Source organism: Pocillopora damicornis, chromosome 5 (assembly GCF_964200805.1).
Source record: "Pocillopora damicornis chromosome 5, jaPocDami1.2, whole genome shotgun sequence".
Classification (NCBI taxonomy): Eukaryota; Metazoa; Cnidaria; class Anthozoa; order Scleractinia; family Pocilloporidae; genus Pocillopora; species Pocillopora damicornis.
In genome coordinates this window covers 23,750,160-23,769,850 of record NC_142674.1, presented here as the reverse complement: position 1 = coordinate 23,769,850, position 19,691 = coordinate 23,750,160, and the positions used below count along the sequence as shown (strand labels likewise).

Sequence of the window (19,691 nt, the reverse complement as noted above, 5' to 3'; positions counted from 1 at the left end):
GTTTCCGGAAAAATGATGAGGTTCATTTGTTACGCAATGCTCTTTGTAAAAATAGAATTCTGCTCACGTCGAGTGCGGTACTTCAAGCGTGAATCACATTTTCCGTCATACGTTGAAGAGTTTGAATACAATTCATAAAGGCAAAGCCCATTGCGGAAAAAAGGCTTCAGGTAAACTGTTCTTTCTTAGCATCGGTGCGCCTCTCCGAATTCCTAGTTTTAATTTTACTGTCGCTCGCTTATTCCTGGCTAAAATGATATGATGTCTTGAAATCAATATTTGCCTCACTGCAACGAACCGGAAGTGAAACACCACAAAAACACTCCACAGCACGAAAAGTCAATCAAACGATCCCAACTTAAAATCTAGGCGTTGTTCCAGATTTTGCCATGGATATTCGATCACGAGGTCCGCTTTATTTGTTAAGCCACTAAAAGGGAAGAAGAGTACGAAATATACCAAGGCTTGAATTCTCTCACTAAGGCGAGTAATCTCCTCAAATATCTCATCATTTTAAACTTCTGTTTACTGTGTTTGAGTAGCGTGACAAAAAGCACAGCAAGTCGTCTCGTAAACCTCTCTTTTGATTGGTCTTTTGAAAGGGCTTTGGGCTATATTCCCTCCGCCTATACTGGTCTTTACTAAGACTTTAGCCATTGAGAAGGCGCTCGTGCGCCCGGTGTGAGCCGCGAAGCTCACATGATACGAGACTGTGAGCGAAGCGTGCACTTGATAGGAGCGTGTGGTGTGTGATTAGCAAGCGGTCTGCTCGCATCTACAAATTTCACCGTTCGTGCTGCAGCTCTGGTGAAAACGTTCTCGTAGGCTCGACGCATTTGCAGCTCGACAACTCTTGTGAGTTTACGCGCTAGCTGGAAGGAGTAGGCGACGAATTAATCCTCGTAAGTGAAATGCATGCTATTAAAGGAATTGTAGAAATGGAAAATGGACCGAGATGCTTAGATCATTCCTTAACTCAGCATGGAAACCGAACTGGTAAGCTAAAAAGGGAACTGAACTGGTGCCTTTTACTCAGTGGGTGGCCGCGCTGTTATCTACGAAAATACGATGCCACAATTTAATGAATGAAGAAAAGGTTTGCGTGGGTTTTTTGTTTCATGAAAAGGAATTCAAAATTGATATTTGCATTTGTGGATTAGTTAACCTCGACGAAACGATCTTCGTTAGATAAGTACAGGAAAAGTAACTGTAGTGGAAGAAGTCGGAAAAAATCAGGCTTGGACAAAACACAACGTATTCCTCCCCAATGATAAGCGCCATTACCCAACTGAGCCACGAGGCCACACAATGGGGGCGAGGAAAGTTTAACGTGGGCTCTCCGTTACCCGTTGGGGAATTTGATCTCAAATGACTTGTGACCGATAAATGACAAGCGATTATTAGCCTTTCAACTCAAAGCGTTTCTTTGCCCAAAAGAGAGAGTATGATCATGAGGCCCTTAGCAACGCAAGCCTGCTAGAGGTCTGCAAACCTCTCCTCCACTTGTATCAAATCTTCGTTTACGCCGCATTAAAAACGCGCGTCCTGCAGTCTTGTAATGAGGACCTACTCTAAGCTAAGCTATGAATTTATACTCAAATTGCGTAAATCAACTGGAAAGTGCAGAATGACAGGGTTAGTAATATTATGTATTTCTAAAGGTTGCGATTACGAACTGTCGTTCGCGATCCGCTTCTTGGAAAATAGAACAACGAATATCAGTTTTTCACCTCACACTTCTTTGTTTCGTCTCTTTCAAGAAAGGAGCATAGAAACACAAATTGAAAACTTGTAGACCGTTTCGCTGTCGAACTTTTCTCCGCAGTTTGACTGATATGTAATCTAATTAGTATAGTTGAAATTTTTCATGTCTAAGTCTTCCTCTCTGCGAAAAAAAAACATTTAAGTGATTACTTTTTGTGGTTTGAAACTAGAATTTAATTATCATAGGAAACATAGTTTGGATATGACCTCATCCTTTGTTCAAGTTCAACTTTCATTTTTAGTGTGAAATTTGCCGCCATTGTAGAGAAAGAAAATGGAAAGGAAAGCACCACAGAAGCTGCCATCACATACGAGAATAAAAAGAAAAAACCTGACCAGCATAAATACGGAAAGTGACAAACTTTTGAATCTCGTAACAGAACTGCGTTGGAGTGTGTTGATCAACGAGATTAGCTCAAAATTCGTGAGGTAACCATGCGCAATTTGAGGGGAAAGATCGAAACCGCGTCGTTTGATGGCGTTAATAACTTTTTTTTTTAACATATGTATACAAAACTATAACAAATTTGGCATCTGGGAAGGCCAAACGTTCTTGAGATATAAGAGGAAAAACATATCCTTCACAATACAACTATTGCGCCAGAAATGAAAAAAAAAGGTTTTAAATTCCGGTATCTTAATTGTTCCACGCCGGGATCTGGATTTTCAACGTATGCAAACATCACGTACTGTTACATCCCACGTTGCATTTTAAGTCATGATTTCATTTTTTGCGGTAAAGTTTGTTACATGTATAGATTTCATAGTCGTGCTTCGGAAATAAACAATTACATGACATTGTTTAGTCATCGAGTGAAGAAATCCTACCAGAGCTTTTTCCTTTTCGGTACCTGTTTTTCTTTTATATTAGCTCCTATTGCAAAGTTTAAGAATGTAAATTTAAGCCTTTGTTCGCTTTTGAAGGAATAGGCCTAACGCTGGCAGTCTTAATTTGAACTCTGTCCGTAAATTTCACCGCGCTTGCGTAGAGCAGAAGCATGGCCAATAAATTCTTGGGAGGTGGAGGAACTTTTAAATTTTATTTCACTTCCTGACGTTAATTGCAGATTAACTGAAAAAAATCTCGTAGAGCTTTTCATGTTTGAGGGAAATTTGACGTAAAGGTATTCTTAACATCTAATTTAGTTACTTGAGGATATCAATGGGATATCGCTTAGGGAAAAGCAAGATTTTCAAAGAATTGCGTGGTTCCTAGCACAAAGACCGGGAAATTGCAATTTTCTCAAGGGAGGTAGAGATCGTTTCTGTGCTACTTTGTAAAAATATTTGTTAAGTAAATAGAGACGACACGTCTATAAAGGCAACACGAAAAAGACAATTTGAAACTATATACTTAAGTATAAAAAAAAAATCTTGCTGCAACACGCAGTTCGAAAAAGAAAAATTGTATGTTTATAGATGACTTTTGCACTTTCTTGTGAGGAAATGCGAAAGAACGGAACTGGCGAATGCAAACTTTATTACGAGTTCTTGTTTAAGAGATCAGTAATTGTTGGGTCTGTGTAAAGTTTCTTCCTTACATTTCCATGTTTATTGCAATATCGCTTGCTACGTTTAAGATTTTGTTAATTACAGAGAATCTTGCATATCGGACTATCTCAAAACTCTGTTGAAGACTGTAGCCAAATACTCAACAAGTTTCCTTCCTCATAGAAATGTTAATTTTGAAACTAAATATTCCGTTTGCCAGTTTTTGCTTGGGTTTGTCCATTCTTGTGGAGAAGAGAAAAACCGCAAAGACAACCTTAAAGAAAACAAAGCGAACTAATTTACGTGCGTTTCTATGGCGTGAAAAATTACAGACTTAATATAAACAACAATAGCCTTGAATTTACTTTTCAAAGTATTTGAATTGATTTACATGCCTTAATAGGTTATGCTAATGTTAATACAATAAAGTTTGCTGTGTGAGATCAGAAGATCTATTGTCTTCGGGTATTTGAGAGAGATCTTTTGTTCCATGCACGTGAGCATTCATGTTAGCACCTCTGTTTCAAATATGTTTCTCACCATCTGATTGGTCCGGGTGCAAATTTCCTACATCGTGATTGGTCATCAGTTAATAGGACACATGAGACGTAAAGGGTATTTAAATATTCGCGGTTGATGAAAGTCAGATTTAGTGACAGTGAAATTTCTTCGAGGAGCGAGTTGTCGGCGTTGTTTCGACCGTTTCTTGTCTTCAGGAATAACTTTCCGAACGTGTCTCCTTATTGAAGATCAAGAGAAGCAACTGGTAAGTTTTTATAACCGCTTATCGACTAGTTTTGGAAGTTAACGGGGCGAGCTGTTTAACCTAAGGGATCAGAGCCGAGAATTATTTGCCTGTATTGTAACACCAAAAATGGCTCATTCCTTCTGGGAAAAAAAATCTTCAACAAACAGCGATCTAACAGGAAAAGGGTTCTGTTTTTATTTCAAGAAGAAATTTTCCTTCATGCCTAGCATCTGATCGCTTGAAAAAACCTCATGGAATATCATAAATATGGCAGCGTACAGTTTCCGCTAAGTAATTCGTGGAGCCATGGATTACCTTAGTGAGGTTAATGTTGCTCGAATTTAGCTCATCTGATATTTGTGTTGATGGTTTCGCAACTTCGATGAAACACGCTTTAAGCTCTATGACGGAGAACGAGTTTTACTTTATAATCAAAGAAAAATCCGAGTAATTCTCCGTTATGGTTTTGAGTTCTTTGTGGGCGATCTAATGCATATTTACATGTTCTACAACAAAGCTGGAAATTTATTGGCAAGTTTGCTCGATTTTTAGATGTTTTGTTGGTAAAAATATAGTGATAAATCTCCCTCTTACTCTAAAGTGGAAGAATATAAGTCAAGAAGGGCAAAAAATACAAGAGAGAACCGGCTTTTGCTTGCAGAAATTTCCCGAGCGTTCATTGTTATTGTAAGAAAATCTTCGAGGCGTTGAGGTGAGATGGAAAGCGTTGATGTCGAAACAACTGCAAATCCAAATCGCTGTATTTTTTTTACGTATATATAGAGAGCGTAATCACTAGCATTTACTTTGCAAGTTTTTTTTAATTAATTGCGCTTAGTTTCTATATCAGTGAAGACGAGCAAAAGTTCGATTCGTTTTGTTCATGCATAATTCTTAAATGCCACATGTCATAGCAATTTGGTATCAATTTTTAATCTAACATGTAAAATGCAAGGCATTGATAATTCCGTCAAAATCGGCAAAGGAAAACTCGACAAGCCCGTTGTCTAACTTTCATTTACAAAGCTGAAAACTGATAACATTTTGGACAACTAGGACAGCTCGTTTTACGAGAGAAATTGAAAGTTCCGAAGCCGCGGAAATATTCTTTAGCTTCATGAGCCGGCAGATTTTTCAGTAGTTAGTAAATTGTGAATCTCCGATTGCCTTAGAGAATATATTACCCGAGCTGAAGATCAGAAATTTCTCCATCTTCCATGTAAAAAGGGTCGATAGTTTCCTGCATGGATATTTTACAAGCTCAGAGTGAATGTAGGTCATCCTCTTAAAATTTTCGTGAGTATCGGGTATCTTTCGAGATCAAAACAAATTTCCTTTCTGCAGGGTTCTTACTAAAAAAAAAATAACCCATGAATTTTAAAATATCACCTCTAAATTGGCCAAGCCCTTCCTGGAGTTTACCGCATTATCATATCAATAAGAATATACGCTCAGATTTTAAACAAACAATTTTTGTTCAACACTGGGCAAATGTAAAGATCGAACTACTGTCTTCAGCGAGGACTCAATCTAGTCGTGTGTTGCAGAAGTGCTCAGATAAATAAACTCCCCGGCGAAAGAAACGGTCTGATTTATCTACAGCTTTGCTTAAGAGCTCACTTTGGCTGTGCCTGGATAACTACTTTCAAAATGTTTTCCTTTCTCTGCTTTCAATAAATTGCGGTGGGTCAAACAGTCTGCTTACTCTATCCTGTGGCATGTTTGGAATGGGATTCCCCTGGTATAACTAATATATAATTAGTCGTGCATACTCGAACCTGTCTCAAATAACGTGATTTTGCCTTGAAACCACACTTGAACAAAATGAGAACTGTTGACTCCACAGATCAAATGTCAAAAGGCAATCACATGCTTACAAAAAAAATGCGAAAATTCAAATTACAGCACTGTGGTTTTGTAACTAGTAGTGGTGAGTTCAACAAGGCGAAGTCGCCTTAACCTCTTGTTTCATCAAGGTATGTTATTTATTATGTTCAAAAGCTTTCTTGAAATTTGATTTGAATACCTGGATTGTTATCATAGGATTAAAGGACTCTTATTCTTACAGGTTTGTTTTGGTAATAATTTATCAGATTAAGCATTCAAAACTCATGAAGGCTTTTGTTGGAAAATACTTAACCCTTTAACTCCCAAGATCTCATTAGTAATGCTCCTAACTGTCTGCCATACAGTTCTTGTGATGGTAGTTTTGAGAATTTGGTATTGATCAACTTATAGTCCCTTGACTAATATTTTCTTCATTCTCATCCCTTATCTGCTTGATATTGTACAGAGAAATTTTTTCTTGATTACTCATGGGAATTAAAGGGTTAACTTGAATCTATCTTTCAATCCACAGTGCTTCCAGCCAAGATCCTAGGAAAAAAAATGCCTCCAGGGACAAAGAAACGAAAGACAGAGGATTGTTGTTTTACAAGTTGTGTTGGTGGTAGTCCAAGATATATCACCAGACTTTTTCTTCGTGAGCGAAGAGCAAGTGGAATTGAAAGCATAGGACAGTATTTTGGATGCTTACCTCCTGAGATGCTGAATCTCTTATTTTCTTACCTAGATGCTCCAGCACTGTCCTCAATAGGGGCAACTTGTCGTGTTATGAATTCACATGCCAAACGTTTATGGAAACCATTGTGTATGAGGCTGGCACTTGTTCACAAACCCACTGTTTTGTGTGTGGCAAATCCTTTGAGTGAGGAATCAATATTTTCATATGATAAAGCTGTTGAACTTTGCACAGGTGAAAAGCACTGGGAAGTAATGGCAGCAAGGAGCTGGTTATACTCAAAATGGCGCTGTGTGGTTTGTTATCGGAACTGTTCTCATCGGGTAGATGTTCATTTTGATGTGACGCTCTGTGACAGCTGTCACCCTTTGTTTTACAGACGTAAATGCCATGCCAAGGTATGTCGAGCATCAGGTGTTTGAAAGCCCCAATCTTCAACAGGGTAATAGTAACACTTATAACACCCCTACCCTACTGAGGTCCTCTGTGCCTTGGGAGGGGTTTATAATTGTTACTTTTTCTCTCTGTCATAGATTGCTGCTCTGACACTTTAAAACTTTTAAGAAGTGTATTTATTGCTGAAAGAAACAGTGGAGGGAAGAGCCTGGTGCTCTGCATTCCTGTCTATTTCCTGCTCAGTTTTTAACATAAAGGAACTTATTCATTTGCAGCTGATACTCTCCCTCAAATAGCCTTATGCAAGGTTAAGGTGACAGTTTGCTGGTACCCTTTAAAACTCTTGGTGGAGCTGAGAGGATTATCCAATCACCTGGTTGGTGGTGGGTGGGGGGGGGGGGGGAGAGGGAGTGCATGTTAATATAGGCTCCATTTCTGTTTTTGTGTATTTCTGACTGACGTGCATGGTCCTCTTGTGAAGAGAGGGGCATAAGCTTGTTTCTTGATTGTTGACCATAGTTGAATGTAAGAGAAGTTGGCAGGGACCAGAGAAACGTTCTACATCTTGTCATGGGAATGGAATAATCTTAATGCTTTTGACATTTCCAATCCTTGCAGTATGCAAGCTAAGACCTCAGTCTTATTTGAACCTGCCTGTAGTAACAACTAAGCTCACTACCTTTTTATCTGTAGCTTAGTAAGTATCAGAGAATACATGGAATTAGGATGCAATTCTGTATGCTTTAGATTTTTTACCCTTGCCTCATGCTTGTGACATTTAAGGCAAATATCATCTTTATTTCCTTACCACGCTCAAAATTTACCATATTTCTTAATATATTATCAGTGAAAATTTTTCCTTCTCATCTTTAAGCTGATACTTACATTTTTACAAGCAAAAACTCCTTTTTTTTTCTCTAATAGGAGCAATTTAGTCTCACTGAGAGAGATCTTAGGACCATTGACAATGACTCTTATGAGTTCCTAGTATCAGATCTTGTTACTCTTGCGAGAAGGAAATATGGAAGTAGAGAAGCACTGCAAGACAGACTTAATCACAAACAACGACAGAAGAACATGAGGGAAGCAGAGAAACAATGTGCTTTGGTTCAGCGAGAGAGGGAGGTTTTACGAGCCCTTGAAAGTATGAACAGCTCCTATAGTGATATAGAAACTGTTGATGCAAGGTGCATGCCATATGTTAGTACTCCTGCAAGTTACCAGTATGCTCCACAACAATCAGCGGAGGATGCAGCAAAGTGGTTGATTGGATGGAAGAATAGGCAGGAGACAAGGCAGAAGCTGCTAATGGCAGAAATCGAGGCACGGTCAACTCGGTGTAAGGGGTGCAGAGCTCGCTACGATTACAGGTAAGGTGTTTGAATTACTTATCAGTTGAAATAGTAAAGGTAAACTCTACTTTCAAGCCAAGTGGCTTACAACCAGGCAGATCTTCTAGTGGTCTCCAAAGTACAAGGTAATCATGAATATTAAGCATGCATCAAACAAATTGGGGTTGGCAAGAGGTCTGCCAAGGATCTTACCAGAAAGAACTTTCCAGTGTAGAAATGCTTGTGCCATAGGACTAATAATATGGCCCTGTGTACAAACTAAGGACTACATGCATCTCATATATTGGTAATCTCTACCAAAATCTTTGGTTATTTATAAGGAACCTTTATGCTATATTGATGAAATTTTAGCCAGACATTACATGTTTAGTGATAAAACTTACAGATCAATATCAGTATCTGGACAACTGCCTGCCTACCCTTCCCCTAACCCAATTGGTAACAAGTTAGGGTTAATGTTGGGTTAGGGGAGGGGTAGATGGGCAGTTGCCCAGATACTGATATTGATCCAAACTTTCTATATACTTATTTTAATCGATAGTAATTGGTGTTGAAACTACAGATCTCTCTCCAGGTTACCATCAGCCATCAAGTGCACTCATGTCCTGGAAGAAAATGCCACAAAGTTGATGGAAACTATTAAGGAACATTTCAACCATGACATACTTCACTACACACGACATGGACAACTGAATATGGAGACGGGAGTCTATGATATGGAGCACCGATCAGCGCAGGAACTGTTCTTGCGAAATGAAAGAAGAACAAAGCTGATGGGGGAATTAGAGATCAGGAAAACAGAGTGGCCTTCCATTTTGAATGGTATGAGTTAACCTATATTTTGGGACACAGCAAAGATTAATTTACAGTGGTGATACCAAAGGAGGGGGGTCTGTAACCAGCCCAATCCCCCTCCCCTTCCCCATCTGACCTGCAGACCTGTATCAAAGTTTTGATCTGCTGTCAAAATAAAAAACTGGATCTACCTTTGAGTTACTGTGACAAGCTAAGTCTGTCTAACAAACTTATCCTTAAGCATTGTTTCCAAATAAACACAAATTAAATCAATGTGACCTAGTTTGTGGAAGGAAATTTTGTCAGATGGAACAAAGAATTTCAGGAATATTCTCCATATTGCCTGACACCCTTTCTACTCTTATTTCTAATTCAAACAGGACAAAAAAATGCCATGAGCTGCACCTATGCCCAGGACTTCATTTACAAAGGTGTGGCCATACTTGACAACGACGGAAACAAGTGTCGTCTGCGTAATGCCAAGGATGTGGCCAGGGTGATTTTAGCAAAGGCATGTGGTTGGAATTCAAGAAATAAAGAAGTAATGAGTGAATTGGAAAAGAAAGGATTTTTTCCACCATTTGATAGCCTCAAACTGGAGAGTCATCTTTTGATGGATGATTTTGTTGAGAGCAGTGTTGTGGTAAGAAAAACCTTTTCATTGCAAGCACATAACAGTGTCATAGAGGTATTCCTCTCATATGAAAATAGACTTGCACAATTATCTAGGCTTTTCCTGATTTTGAAGCCTTCCTGTAGAAATAAGAAGTTTTGCTAATATGCTTTTGTGGGATGCTCTGTGTATAGTAGAGGATTCCCTGGTGTTTTATTAGGCTAGCTAGTAATCAATATCAGACTGAAAAAAATAAAGGAAAAGATTTTTGGGCAAGAAAATAAAACACAATAACCCTGACCAGGACTTGAAGTAGGACCAGCTCCCTGTTACACTAGTGATGGTGTACTCTGATCCTCTCTGCAAGGGTAGTTCTCAAAAGTTAATTGTGGTATTATTAACTGAGTTGATAATGTAAATTGGCCACTGTAAAAAGTTTCAAAGCTGATGTTTTGAGTGTTAGCCCTTTGTCAGAGCCGTGGCCAATTTACATTATCAGCTCAGTCGATAATGCCAAAATCATAATTGCTATAATCCCTTACCAACACAGCACCACAATTTCTAAAAACACAGTCTAATTCCATTTTGATCCAAGAATGACTGTTGTCAGCAATAGTGATTGACATCCTTGGCAGAAGTCATCATCAGTTTAGCCGCTCAATTATTAGACCATGTGATCAAATACCCCCCTCCTCCCTCTCCCCCACATTCAAAACATTAACTGTATTGTATACTGTCAAACCTTTAACTCCAATGAGTGACCAAAAGAGAATTTCTCCTGACGTTATCAATACAATATCAAGCAGACTAGCAATGAGAATAAAGAACAAGATCAATTAGGGGATTATTAGTTGATCCAATACCAAATTCTCTGAACTAACATCAAGAATTATATGGCCGGTAGTAAGGAGAATTGCTAGTGAGATCTTGGGAGTTAAAGGTTGATATATCTCTTCCTTTGAAAACTTAATAATTCTCAATGTTGTGTTTATTTCAGGTTCATGGCGACAATATCATTGCTTGTTCTTCAACTGAGGTAGCAGATAGAATAGCTGTGATCGAGGGCTTGGAAGAAGAACAGAAATCATCTGCTGCGCAGAGATGTGCAAGGATTTACGCTGAATGCAACAGGAAACCAGGTGAAACTTAACTTAAGTGAAACTTAACTTAAGGGATTGGATTTTATCGAATACCATCAGTTATCAATAATAAGTCTACCTTCGAAGAAGAATTGACAACAGAGAGGAGAGAAAAGTGGATACAAGCGATAAGTCGGGGCGACACAAAAGCAAAAGACGTTCTCAAAAGCGAACGAGTATGCGGCAAGCATTTTGTCTCTGGAAAGCCATCTCCTTACTGGGACAAGCACAATGTAGATTGGGTGCCAACTTTAGAGCTCGGAAAGAAAAGTTATGGCCGTGAGATAGACTATGAAGCGAGAGCAAAGAGGCAAGAAAGAGCGAAGAAAAGAGAGAAACACGCCATCGAGTAACAAGAACGCGAAGCGGCAGAGAAGCGTCAGAAACTCATCGAAAGCAGTCTTCCTGTGGCCCAGATCGACTTTAATCAGCCAAGCACCTCCACAGAAGAAGAAAAAACTGGAAACGAAGATGCCTTTTCCAGTGACCTAACGGCATGTGATGAAGGCAGTGAGTCTGATGAAATCAGAACGCAAATTATGAGAGATGCCGAGTGCCAAGCAGACACAGAGTTAAAGGATTCGGAATGCCAAACCACCGAATTAGAATACATGTTTCAAAAAAGCACGTATCGGGCACCGGATAAAGAGTTCTTTGACTCTGACGAGAAGGTTCGCTTCTATACTGGTCTACCTTCCTTGGAAGTGCTAATGGTTGTGTTTGATCATGTAGCTTCACATGTAAAAAGGCAAACTCAGTCACTCGATAGGTTCCAAGAGTTTATTATTGTACTCATGAAACTTAGGCTTAATGTACCGTTACAGGACCTTGCCTACCGTTTTGTTGTATCCATTTCAACTATTTCAAGAATATTTTTCCATTGGATTGTGGTAATGGACAAAAGACTGTTTCCCTTTGTTTACTGGCCAGACAGGCATCAACTTTGGAAGACAATGCCCCAGTGTTTCCAGTATGCCTTTGGCAGGAAAACAACTGTTGTTATCGACTGTTTTGAGGTGTTTATTGAAAGACCATCAAACTTGCTTGCCAGAGCACAGACATTTTCCAGTTATAAACACCACATCACTATCAAGATTCTTGTTGGTATAACCCCCCAAGGAACGATTTCTTTTGTTTCAGAAGCCTGGGGAGGTCGTGTCTCTGATAAATTTGTAACCAAGAACTGTGGTTTTCTGGACAAGCTTCTTTTGGGAGATATGGTGATGGCTGACCGAGGATTTACTGTTAGTGAAAGCATTGGTCTCAAGCAAGCAAGACTGGTAATCCCAGCTTTTACAAAGGGAAAATCTCAGCTGGACCCAGTGGATGTGGAGCAGACTAGAGGAATTGCAAATGTAAGGATCCATGTTGAACGTGTGATTGGATTGCTCAGACGAAAATTTACGATTCTAGAAGGTACCCTGCCAACTGACTATCTTATATCTAATCATGAAAACTCTGATCGCCACACTCCACTGGTGGATCACATGATAAGAGTTTGTGCAGCTCTTGTTAACTTCTGTCCTCCTATTGTACCTTTTGATTAGGCAAACCTCCCATTTCAAATAGTTATGTTGTGTATGATTGAAGATAAATTTAGAAACAAAGACACATGGAACTCTCCAGAAATGTGGATATTCCAATAAATATTCTTAATGTACTTTACCATTTGTTTAATTTGTAAACCTTGGATGTTACAGTGCAATTCAGAAAATGGTGAACAACTGAAATATGCCTGAATTGTTACTGTGAACATTGTTTATTACTTTTTCATCAAACTGTGTTCTATCCAGAATAACCCAATCAGGTTTGTGCTACTTGACTAATACCCACGACTTATTTTGGTGTTCACATTTTTTTTTTTAGTTGTACTGTAAATAGTGAAATAATATTGTATCTGATGATCGAGGAATTCTCCATGAGGGTGTCAACAATATACTTCAAACCCTTGATCATTCTTTAAAAAAAAATTTAAAGCCTTGGAAAGAGAAACCAAACCCCTGTTTATGTCCCCTTTTAATTAGATATTGCTTGTTGATTCCTTCCTTTGAAACTGGAGGGTTGTTTGACATTGTCTTTATGTGGGTGTGCCATTGTCGAAATGAGAGGAAAAGAAATGAAACATTGATTTGACTTAATGTTGGCATGCAGATTGGATGAAGAATGCATCCAGCCCTGTCATCTTTAATTTATAATTATGTTAAAACAGTAGATATTTTAGCATTCAATTACCATTGGCTATTGTGTCCTAGTAGGGAAAGCAAAGAATACCATGAAAATTACAACTAAGGTACAAACAACTTTGACTGGCAAGTGTGATTAAAAAAATTGCCCTGCAAAACTTAGTTTTCTTTTAGGAACAAAGTAAATGATCTTCTCATGCATGTAATGTACATAGATTGAGAACTGAAATTGATTAAAAACAAAATTACATGGATTTTATCCTTCACTTCAGACTGTATGCATAATCAGTGTACTTAGAATGTAGGGAACAAAGTAAATTTTCCATTACTTAGACATGATGCTAAGTGAGTTCTCATACTTTGAATATCAAAGTTTATGAATGTGGGATCTTCTCCAAAGACCAGGCAGGTGGAAAATGCAATTGCAAAAACCCCACAGTCACTTCCATTTGTTTGCTGCTGCACTGGCATAGGGTTAAGAGCAACCAAACAGCCCCCTAACAAGTCATTCATTTGTTCTTCAACCTCTTGGGTTAAAACAGTCATGATACAGGCTGTCATAAAGATTGACATGTCCCAGCTCACATCCAATTGAGCTTACACACACCCAGTGACTGTGACCAGTGTGCAAAATTTGTATGAATTCACCACTGACAACATCAAAATTTCTAACTGGGCCAAGTGTTGGTCGCTGAACTATGCTTGAATTCTCACCACGCAGCAAAACTTGAGCTTGGTGAATAATGTCACAGTCTAGCCATCCAGTGGGACTAAGAATTAAATCAAAATGGGAGTCAGTTAGGTTTCCCAGAGGACTAGACTTGTCACTGCTGCCATGAGTGACTTTAATGATAGAAATATCACTTTCCTCTTCACCACTTGAGGAATCTGATGAAGAACAATACTTGGCAAGGGTGGTGGCTGAATGGACAGTGGCAACTTTATTGCATTCAGAACATTTCCAGGTTGTTTGATAATTGTTGGGCATTCTGTTTAAACTGAGGCAGGAAAGGTGGAAAAATTTTCCATTTTCACAGTTGTCTCCATGGCATTCTACAACCTTCTCTGTTGTACTAGGCTTAGTCTTGCAGATGCAGATGCTGTCCAATTTCATAGCTGCCTGAATAGATGCTGTAGGGGGTTGTGCTGATGTCCTGGTACCACCTCTTCTCTTGAACTGGGGAAGTCGAGAGCAGTGAGGGCAATACCAAGTCTTTGGCTTTCTCATGGCAGTGAGCGAAAGACAGGAAGGGTGAAACCTTTTGTAAGGGCAATTTTTGTTACTGCATGAAATGGTTTCCTCATGTCTGATTTTCCTGCAAAAACAAATACCATCCTTATCTGGTAATTTAGGAGGCACTGTACATCTTCTGGTATACCATTGCCCTAGAATTTCTGGAAGAATACATATTCTCCAAAATGTTTCCAATTTGGGCAGTACAGAGTTCCAATGCTGCACATCTGGATATATGCGCAGCACTATTAAATTCATGCTCTTTTTCTCATCAATGGCACAAACCACAAACTCACAATACTTTATTCCAGGCACAGAGAAAAGCTGCTGCTGCACCTGATAGTAGTAGCTGTGATTTTTTCTAAGCTGTAAATGTCCATTCACTTTTTCTAAGCAGGAATTCTTCTGCTGAGCAAAGTTCTCAAAGTTGCCATCTTTGATTATAATCGGGCACTTCACTTCACCGCATCCAGTGCCACAACAGTCACATGAAACTAAGAAATAAGGAGTGGTATGGAGAAATTCATGTTCTTTGTTAATAAACAAGCCACACTTCTTAACAGTTAAGTTCACATGACCAGTTTTTACGGCAGCTTTGTATGCATTTACAGCATCACTTTCATGCCTCTTACCATGCCTGGTAGCTTTAGTGTTAACTATGTAGAGGCTTGGGTAACAAATTGTTTTAATCAGAGACTGAGAGGGCTGTGCAATGTTTGTGTGAAATGCTGCGTGACTTTCAGACGCACCAATTCTGCCAGCACGATGTCTAAAAAATCCCGACCCACTGGCTTGATCTCTTGTGTTGAGTTCCACTTTGTTTACGTGCTCATCAGAAATATCCAATGTCACTTCAACACATTTTCTTAGTAGTTCTGGATAAGCAAGATCAACATTTCCCGTTTCAAATAGATCGGGAATAATCGGCAGGGAGTGGCTCTCATCGATAAACCGGTCAGCATAGGGATCGATGAAGCTGAGAACAGCAGCAGAAGAATATTCTCTTGCGATTCTGGATTTTTTTCGCTTGAAGTATCCATAGAACAAAGTATTTGAAAGAGGGCACTATATTTGCATGAAATTTCACACCTGAGATGAGCACCAACATGGCGGACGATTAATTTGCATAAATGTATGACGTCAGCTGCAAACCAGCAATTAGAAAATAGCTTTTGAAATTAATTTTAATTGTAATTATTAAGGAGAGATTTTTAATCAAGGGTAATGGAAATTTAAATCAGACATCTTTATTAGCAGGGTTCTCAGTAGAATTTTGTACAGCCGTTGCTTTGGTAGTTACAGGCGTAACCCTAACATACACGCCCTTTGGGCGTGTAACTTGGGCCCATAGGGCCCAAGCTGCTAGGGGGGTCCGGGGGCATGCTCCCCCGGGAAATTTTTTATTTAAGATGCTCAGAAATGCTTTTTCCTTCATTTTGGGGGCATATTTTCTCACTTTCTCCAAACAAGTTTAAGTACATTTTGTAATCTGTTCAGTGGCTTTGAACTACGGAAAGTTGAAATTATCTCTTATCAAACTGAAAACTACACTGCAATATTCAATGAAATATTAACCTGCAATAACAATGCTTTGCTTTCTGAGTTAATGGCATTCATTTTATACAAAAATAATTATTAGGTAACCAGTCCTCTCCAAATGGGGGCACCCACTTACAAAAACTAATTCTCAAGGCCACACTGACCCAGTAACTGCTATATATCTAAATGAGAAAGAGTATAAGATAGCGCAAATATTTGTTAATGAATGAATCGGCCATGTTTTTGCACGTGGAAAGACGACATCTGCGAGAGGCCTGGGTTCAAATTTACAAATTCAATATGGCGGCCATATTCAACGTTGCGGAGACGTGAAGCGATTGTTCGGTTATTCTATGGTCTGCAAAAAGGCTATTCACTTTGACAACTAAAACCGAAGAAAAGTACATTGCGAAAGCAACTAACAGTCAATAGTTTACCCAGCAATTTACTCAAAAAGCGGTTCTTTTATTTGCATTTGATAGACGAATTGATCTACTGGTTGAAGCACTTTGACAGCCGTAACACTTACCTGTGACACCCGTGACAGGTGTTACGGGTTACGGGTTCAACTGAGAACCCTGATTAGGCATGAATTCAAATACTCTAAGGAGGTCTGACCTTGTTCACTTGATCTCCAAGCTGCAAATAGTGCATTTCAAGTAGCCAATTGTCATTATCATTTTTATGCATACTTTTAAGTAATGATAGACTAATTTAAAAATTTCAAGACTCTTAGTAGACATATAATAATGTACTTGAAAAAATGATTTGTATCTGATTGGCAGAAAACAAGTGCATTTTTTTATTAACTCAAGTGAAAAGTTGAATACAAGTGCAAATTGCAAATAGCACATATGCAGTAAGATGTCTGACTTGCCTGAACGAAACTTGACTTGGAATTCCATTACCTGGATGGCCATAAATTTATCATCTCTATTAACCAATTTTCATCATTACTTTTATTCAGACATCACTGCTCTGAGACAATTGCGGAAAAACAGTCTTGTCAAAAGCTTGAATGTAAAGTCTTTTTCTGAATGTGGGCCCAGCTCTGATCGCCGGTGGTCTCCTGCCCATGAGTTCATCAACTGGTAGGTTAACCTTCTTGTCTTAGTCCTTTATAACTGTTTTTCTACCTTACTTGCCTGTTAATCAATACAAAAATATTCACAAAGCTTGAGTTGCAGAGCTCTGAAGTCTTGCACATTAAGTGTGAGACTCTTACCAACAAATTTAATCTTGCACTCTCCAACTAAAACTACTGTTTCTCACCCATGTAAAGTTTCTGGTTTAAATTGTTGATTTTGAGAGGGCAAACTTTTGCTTTAGTTAAGTACCCACCTTTAAAATAATTTACTCCTTGCTCGCCTTCAAAAGAAATTGTTGGTCAGAAAAAAGGAACACATGTCTAAGCTACCTTAAATTTTTTCACAATTTCCCAGAAGGGTATGCTTCCACTCTCCCTCAGGAGAGTGATGCATCACAATCAAAGCCATAGAGGTTTAAAACCTCACAGGCTGTCAGCAAATCCACATGATTGCTCTGTAGGTGAAAAATTGTCTCAGTATAATTTCTTACTAAGAAGATTATCAATGACAAAGAATTAAGAGTACTTCTAAATTTATTCTTGATATATTTATTCATAAATTTTTGTCTGTTGCAGTGGAACAACTACGTCGCTTTTTGGGTACAAGGTGACCACGCCCGAGGCAGTTTCATCTTTGATAAGGCTCAAACAAGAAATCCACTCTCAAACGAAGATGCTTTAGAATCTATAGTAATGTAATGTTAATAGTGATTTTTGTATAAAATGGTCAGTATGCTATTTTGTTGGTGAAAGGTGAAAGTGAGTTAATTTTCCAGCCTTAGGGTGATATCCAAATTATGGATGTGTTATAACCAAGCATCATTGTTCCTACAAGTAGTTTCAGAATAGTAAAATTTACAACTACTTCCTTTGGTGTAAACAACAACGCATCAAATATTAAAACTTGAGCTTAGATTGTAATAATATAAGGTAAAAAATTTAGCTCCGTTATGTCAATCTGCAGTAAATTCAAGTATTAACATATCCTAAATCTAAAAATGTCAGCAGTGTTCTGGCAGAGAAAAAATCTTCTATTGATTGTGTCCTGATCCCAATTTTCAAATTGTGCGAACTACAGTTATTATCACACTATTAGAAATATACATGGTTCACGTTTAGGTTAATGAGAGGGTGCGATCCTCTTTTATTAATAATAATTATTATCTATTAGTTTACTTGGGGCATGATGGTCATGTAATATTTTATGAAGGCTATTTGCATTTGTGCAATTGAAGTGCTGATAAAATTTATTATGCAAGACTTTTTTTGGCCTCTTTTTTCTCAGATCTTCCAAACCAAAATTTACATGATTACACTGTAACTGCTTGTATTGAATATGCAACTTTCTAGAGGTAATCTTCTGTCCTGCATCAAAAAAACAAAATTAATCTTACCAAGAAGTACATGTAACAATGATCAACTGGAAAAAACTTATTACAAAATTTATCCAATTTTGGAAAGAACTGAACTTCCATGTTATGCTGTTGTTTTGCATTTAATAATTATGCAATTGAATATATAATTGTTTTGGATTTTTTTAACGACTTTTGCCTTTTAGCAAAGAGATAAATCGTTATTATTGTGCCATACACAAAATTAGTAAGCTTACTTCTTTCAAATGCTTCACACCATCAGCCATTTCTCATGATTTTAGCTCAGTGAGTTTGATGTGAAATCTTAGAACATCTCCCCTAGGTGTTGGGAGAAAATCCTATTAGGTCACTCCTGAGAGTACCAGGGTTAAAAAAAGTAAATGAAGTTCCATTTTCTTTCTTTTCTTTTCTGAAATACCATTTGAGGCAGACCCTAGCTTAAATGTTCACTAACTTTCTATATGCTTTTTGCATCTTGTTGTCTCTTCAATGGTTTGATGTCATTGTTAAAAATTACGTCAATCTCTTTCCCATGAAAACTCTCTTTAACTCAAATCCAACACTACATGAAGACTTGCATTTTCATAACTGTACAGAGAAACTCAAGAATTTTTGCACAAGAACCTTTTTATACCAAATGCTATACAAGGAGTGAATGCTTTAATTGATAAATATACTCGTGGTGGTAGTGAAAACCCCACTAAGCAATAGTTTTCTCAACAGAAACATTAGGACTGCTGTTAAATTGTAGATTCTAAAAGTTCACTAGAATGATTTAAAAACTAAGCAGCAATTGAGCTAGCTGAGAAATCCAAGCTGATACTATTGCTCAAGAGGTTACAGTTGTAATAGAATAACATTATTAGAGTAAAAATTTAGAAATTAGTGGAGTTCAAGATTGACTGTGCAAACATTGTCAAGGATCTACTCTTTCCGGTCTTGTTACAATTCAAACAGAAAGTTATTCAGATATTCAAGAAATAAACTCCATTCATAAACCCTTGTCACATGTCATTATTTAATTTAAATTTATTATAATAGTTATCATTATTTTGACCAGACACTACATGTGCTGTGATTGTGGATTATTAACTCTTTAACTCCCAGATCAAATTTGGAATTCTCCTTACTGTCAACCATACAATTCTTATAATGTTAGTTCAGAGAATTTAGTATTAGATCAACTAATTATCCCCAACTGATATTTTTCTTTATTCTCAACACTTATCTGGTCAATATTGTATTGATGTTGTAAGGAGAAATTCTGTCTTGGTCACTCATGGGAGTTATAAGGTTAGGAATGCCATGCTCTGTACCAGATGAATTGAGTTTATCTACTGAGTTGATAATGTTCCTTGGCCAAAGCTCTTGTTTCAAGTGTAAATCATTTTTCAGAGAGAGTCAAAGACTGAGGTGATTTGGCTGATCATGCATTACATCCCCTCCCATCCCCTCA

General features: G+C 38.1%; 2 protein-coding genes and 1 pseudogene across 7 annotated transcripts; 2 read left to right on the top strand and 1 right to left on the bottom strand.

The window, feature by feature from the left end:
- Nucleotides 1-341: 341 nt before the first annotated feature.
- On the top strand, nt 342-19,233 carry LOC113680945 (uncharacterized). Of its 6 annotated transcripts, none has more exons than XM_089206477.1 (8): nt 342-483; nt 6,363-6,922; nt 7,845-8,290; nt 8,847-9,094; nt 9,448-9,710; nt 10,678-10,819; nt 16,743-16,866; nt 17,439-19,233. In XM_089206477.1, the coding sequence occupies exons 2-8, from the start codon at nt 6,392-6,394 to the stop codon at nt 17,542-17,544; spliced, it is 1,860 nt and encodes a 619-aa protein (XP_089062603.1). In that variant the 5' UTR covers nt 342-483; nt 6,363-6,391; the 3' UTR covers nt 17,545-19,233. The 6 variants fall into 6 exon arrangements, with proteins under 6 accessions (XP_089062603.1, XP_089062601.1, XP_089062604.1 ...); XM_089206475.1 differs by having other exon boundaries at nt 8,835-9,094; XM_089206478.1 differs by lacking the exon at nt 342-483 and adding an exon at nt 634-902.
- On the top strand, nt 10,856-13,256 carry LOC149046062 (uncharacterized). The gene has a single exon (XM_089206508.1). The coding sequence runs from the start codon at nt 11,359-11,361 to the stop codon at nt 12,364-12,366; it is 1,008 nt and encodes a 335-aa protein (XP_089062634.1). The 5' UTR covers nt 10,856-11,358; the 3' UTR covers nt 12,367-13,256.
- Nucleotides 13,168-15,344, bottom strand: LOC149046061 (uncharacterized; annotated as a pseudogene).
- Nucleotides 19,234-19,691: the final 458 nt, after the last annotated feature.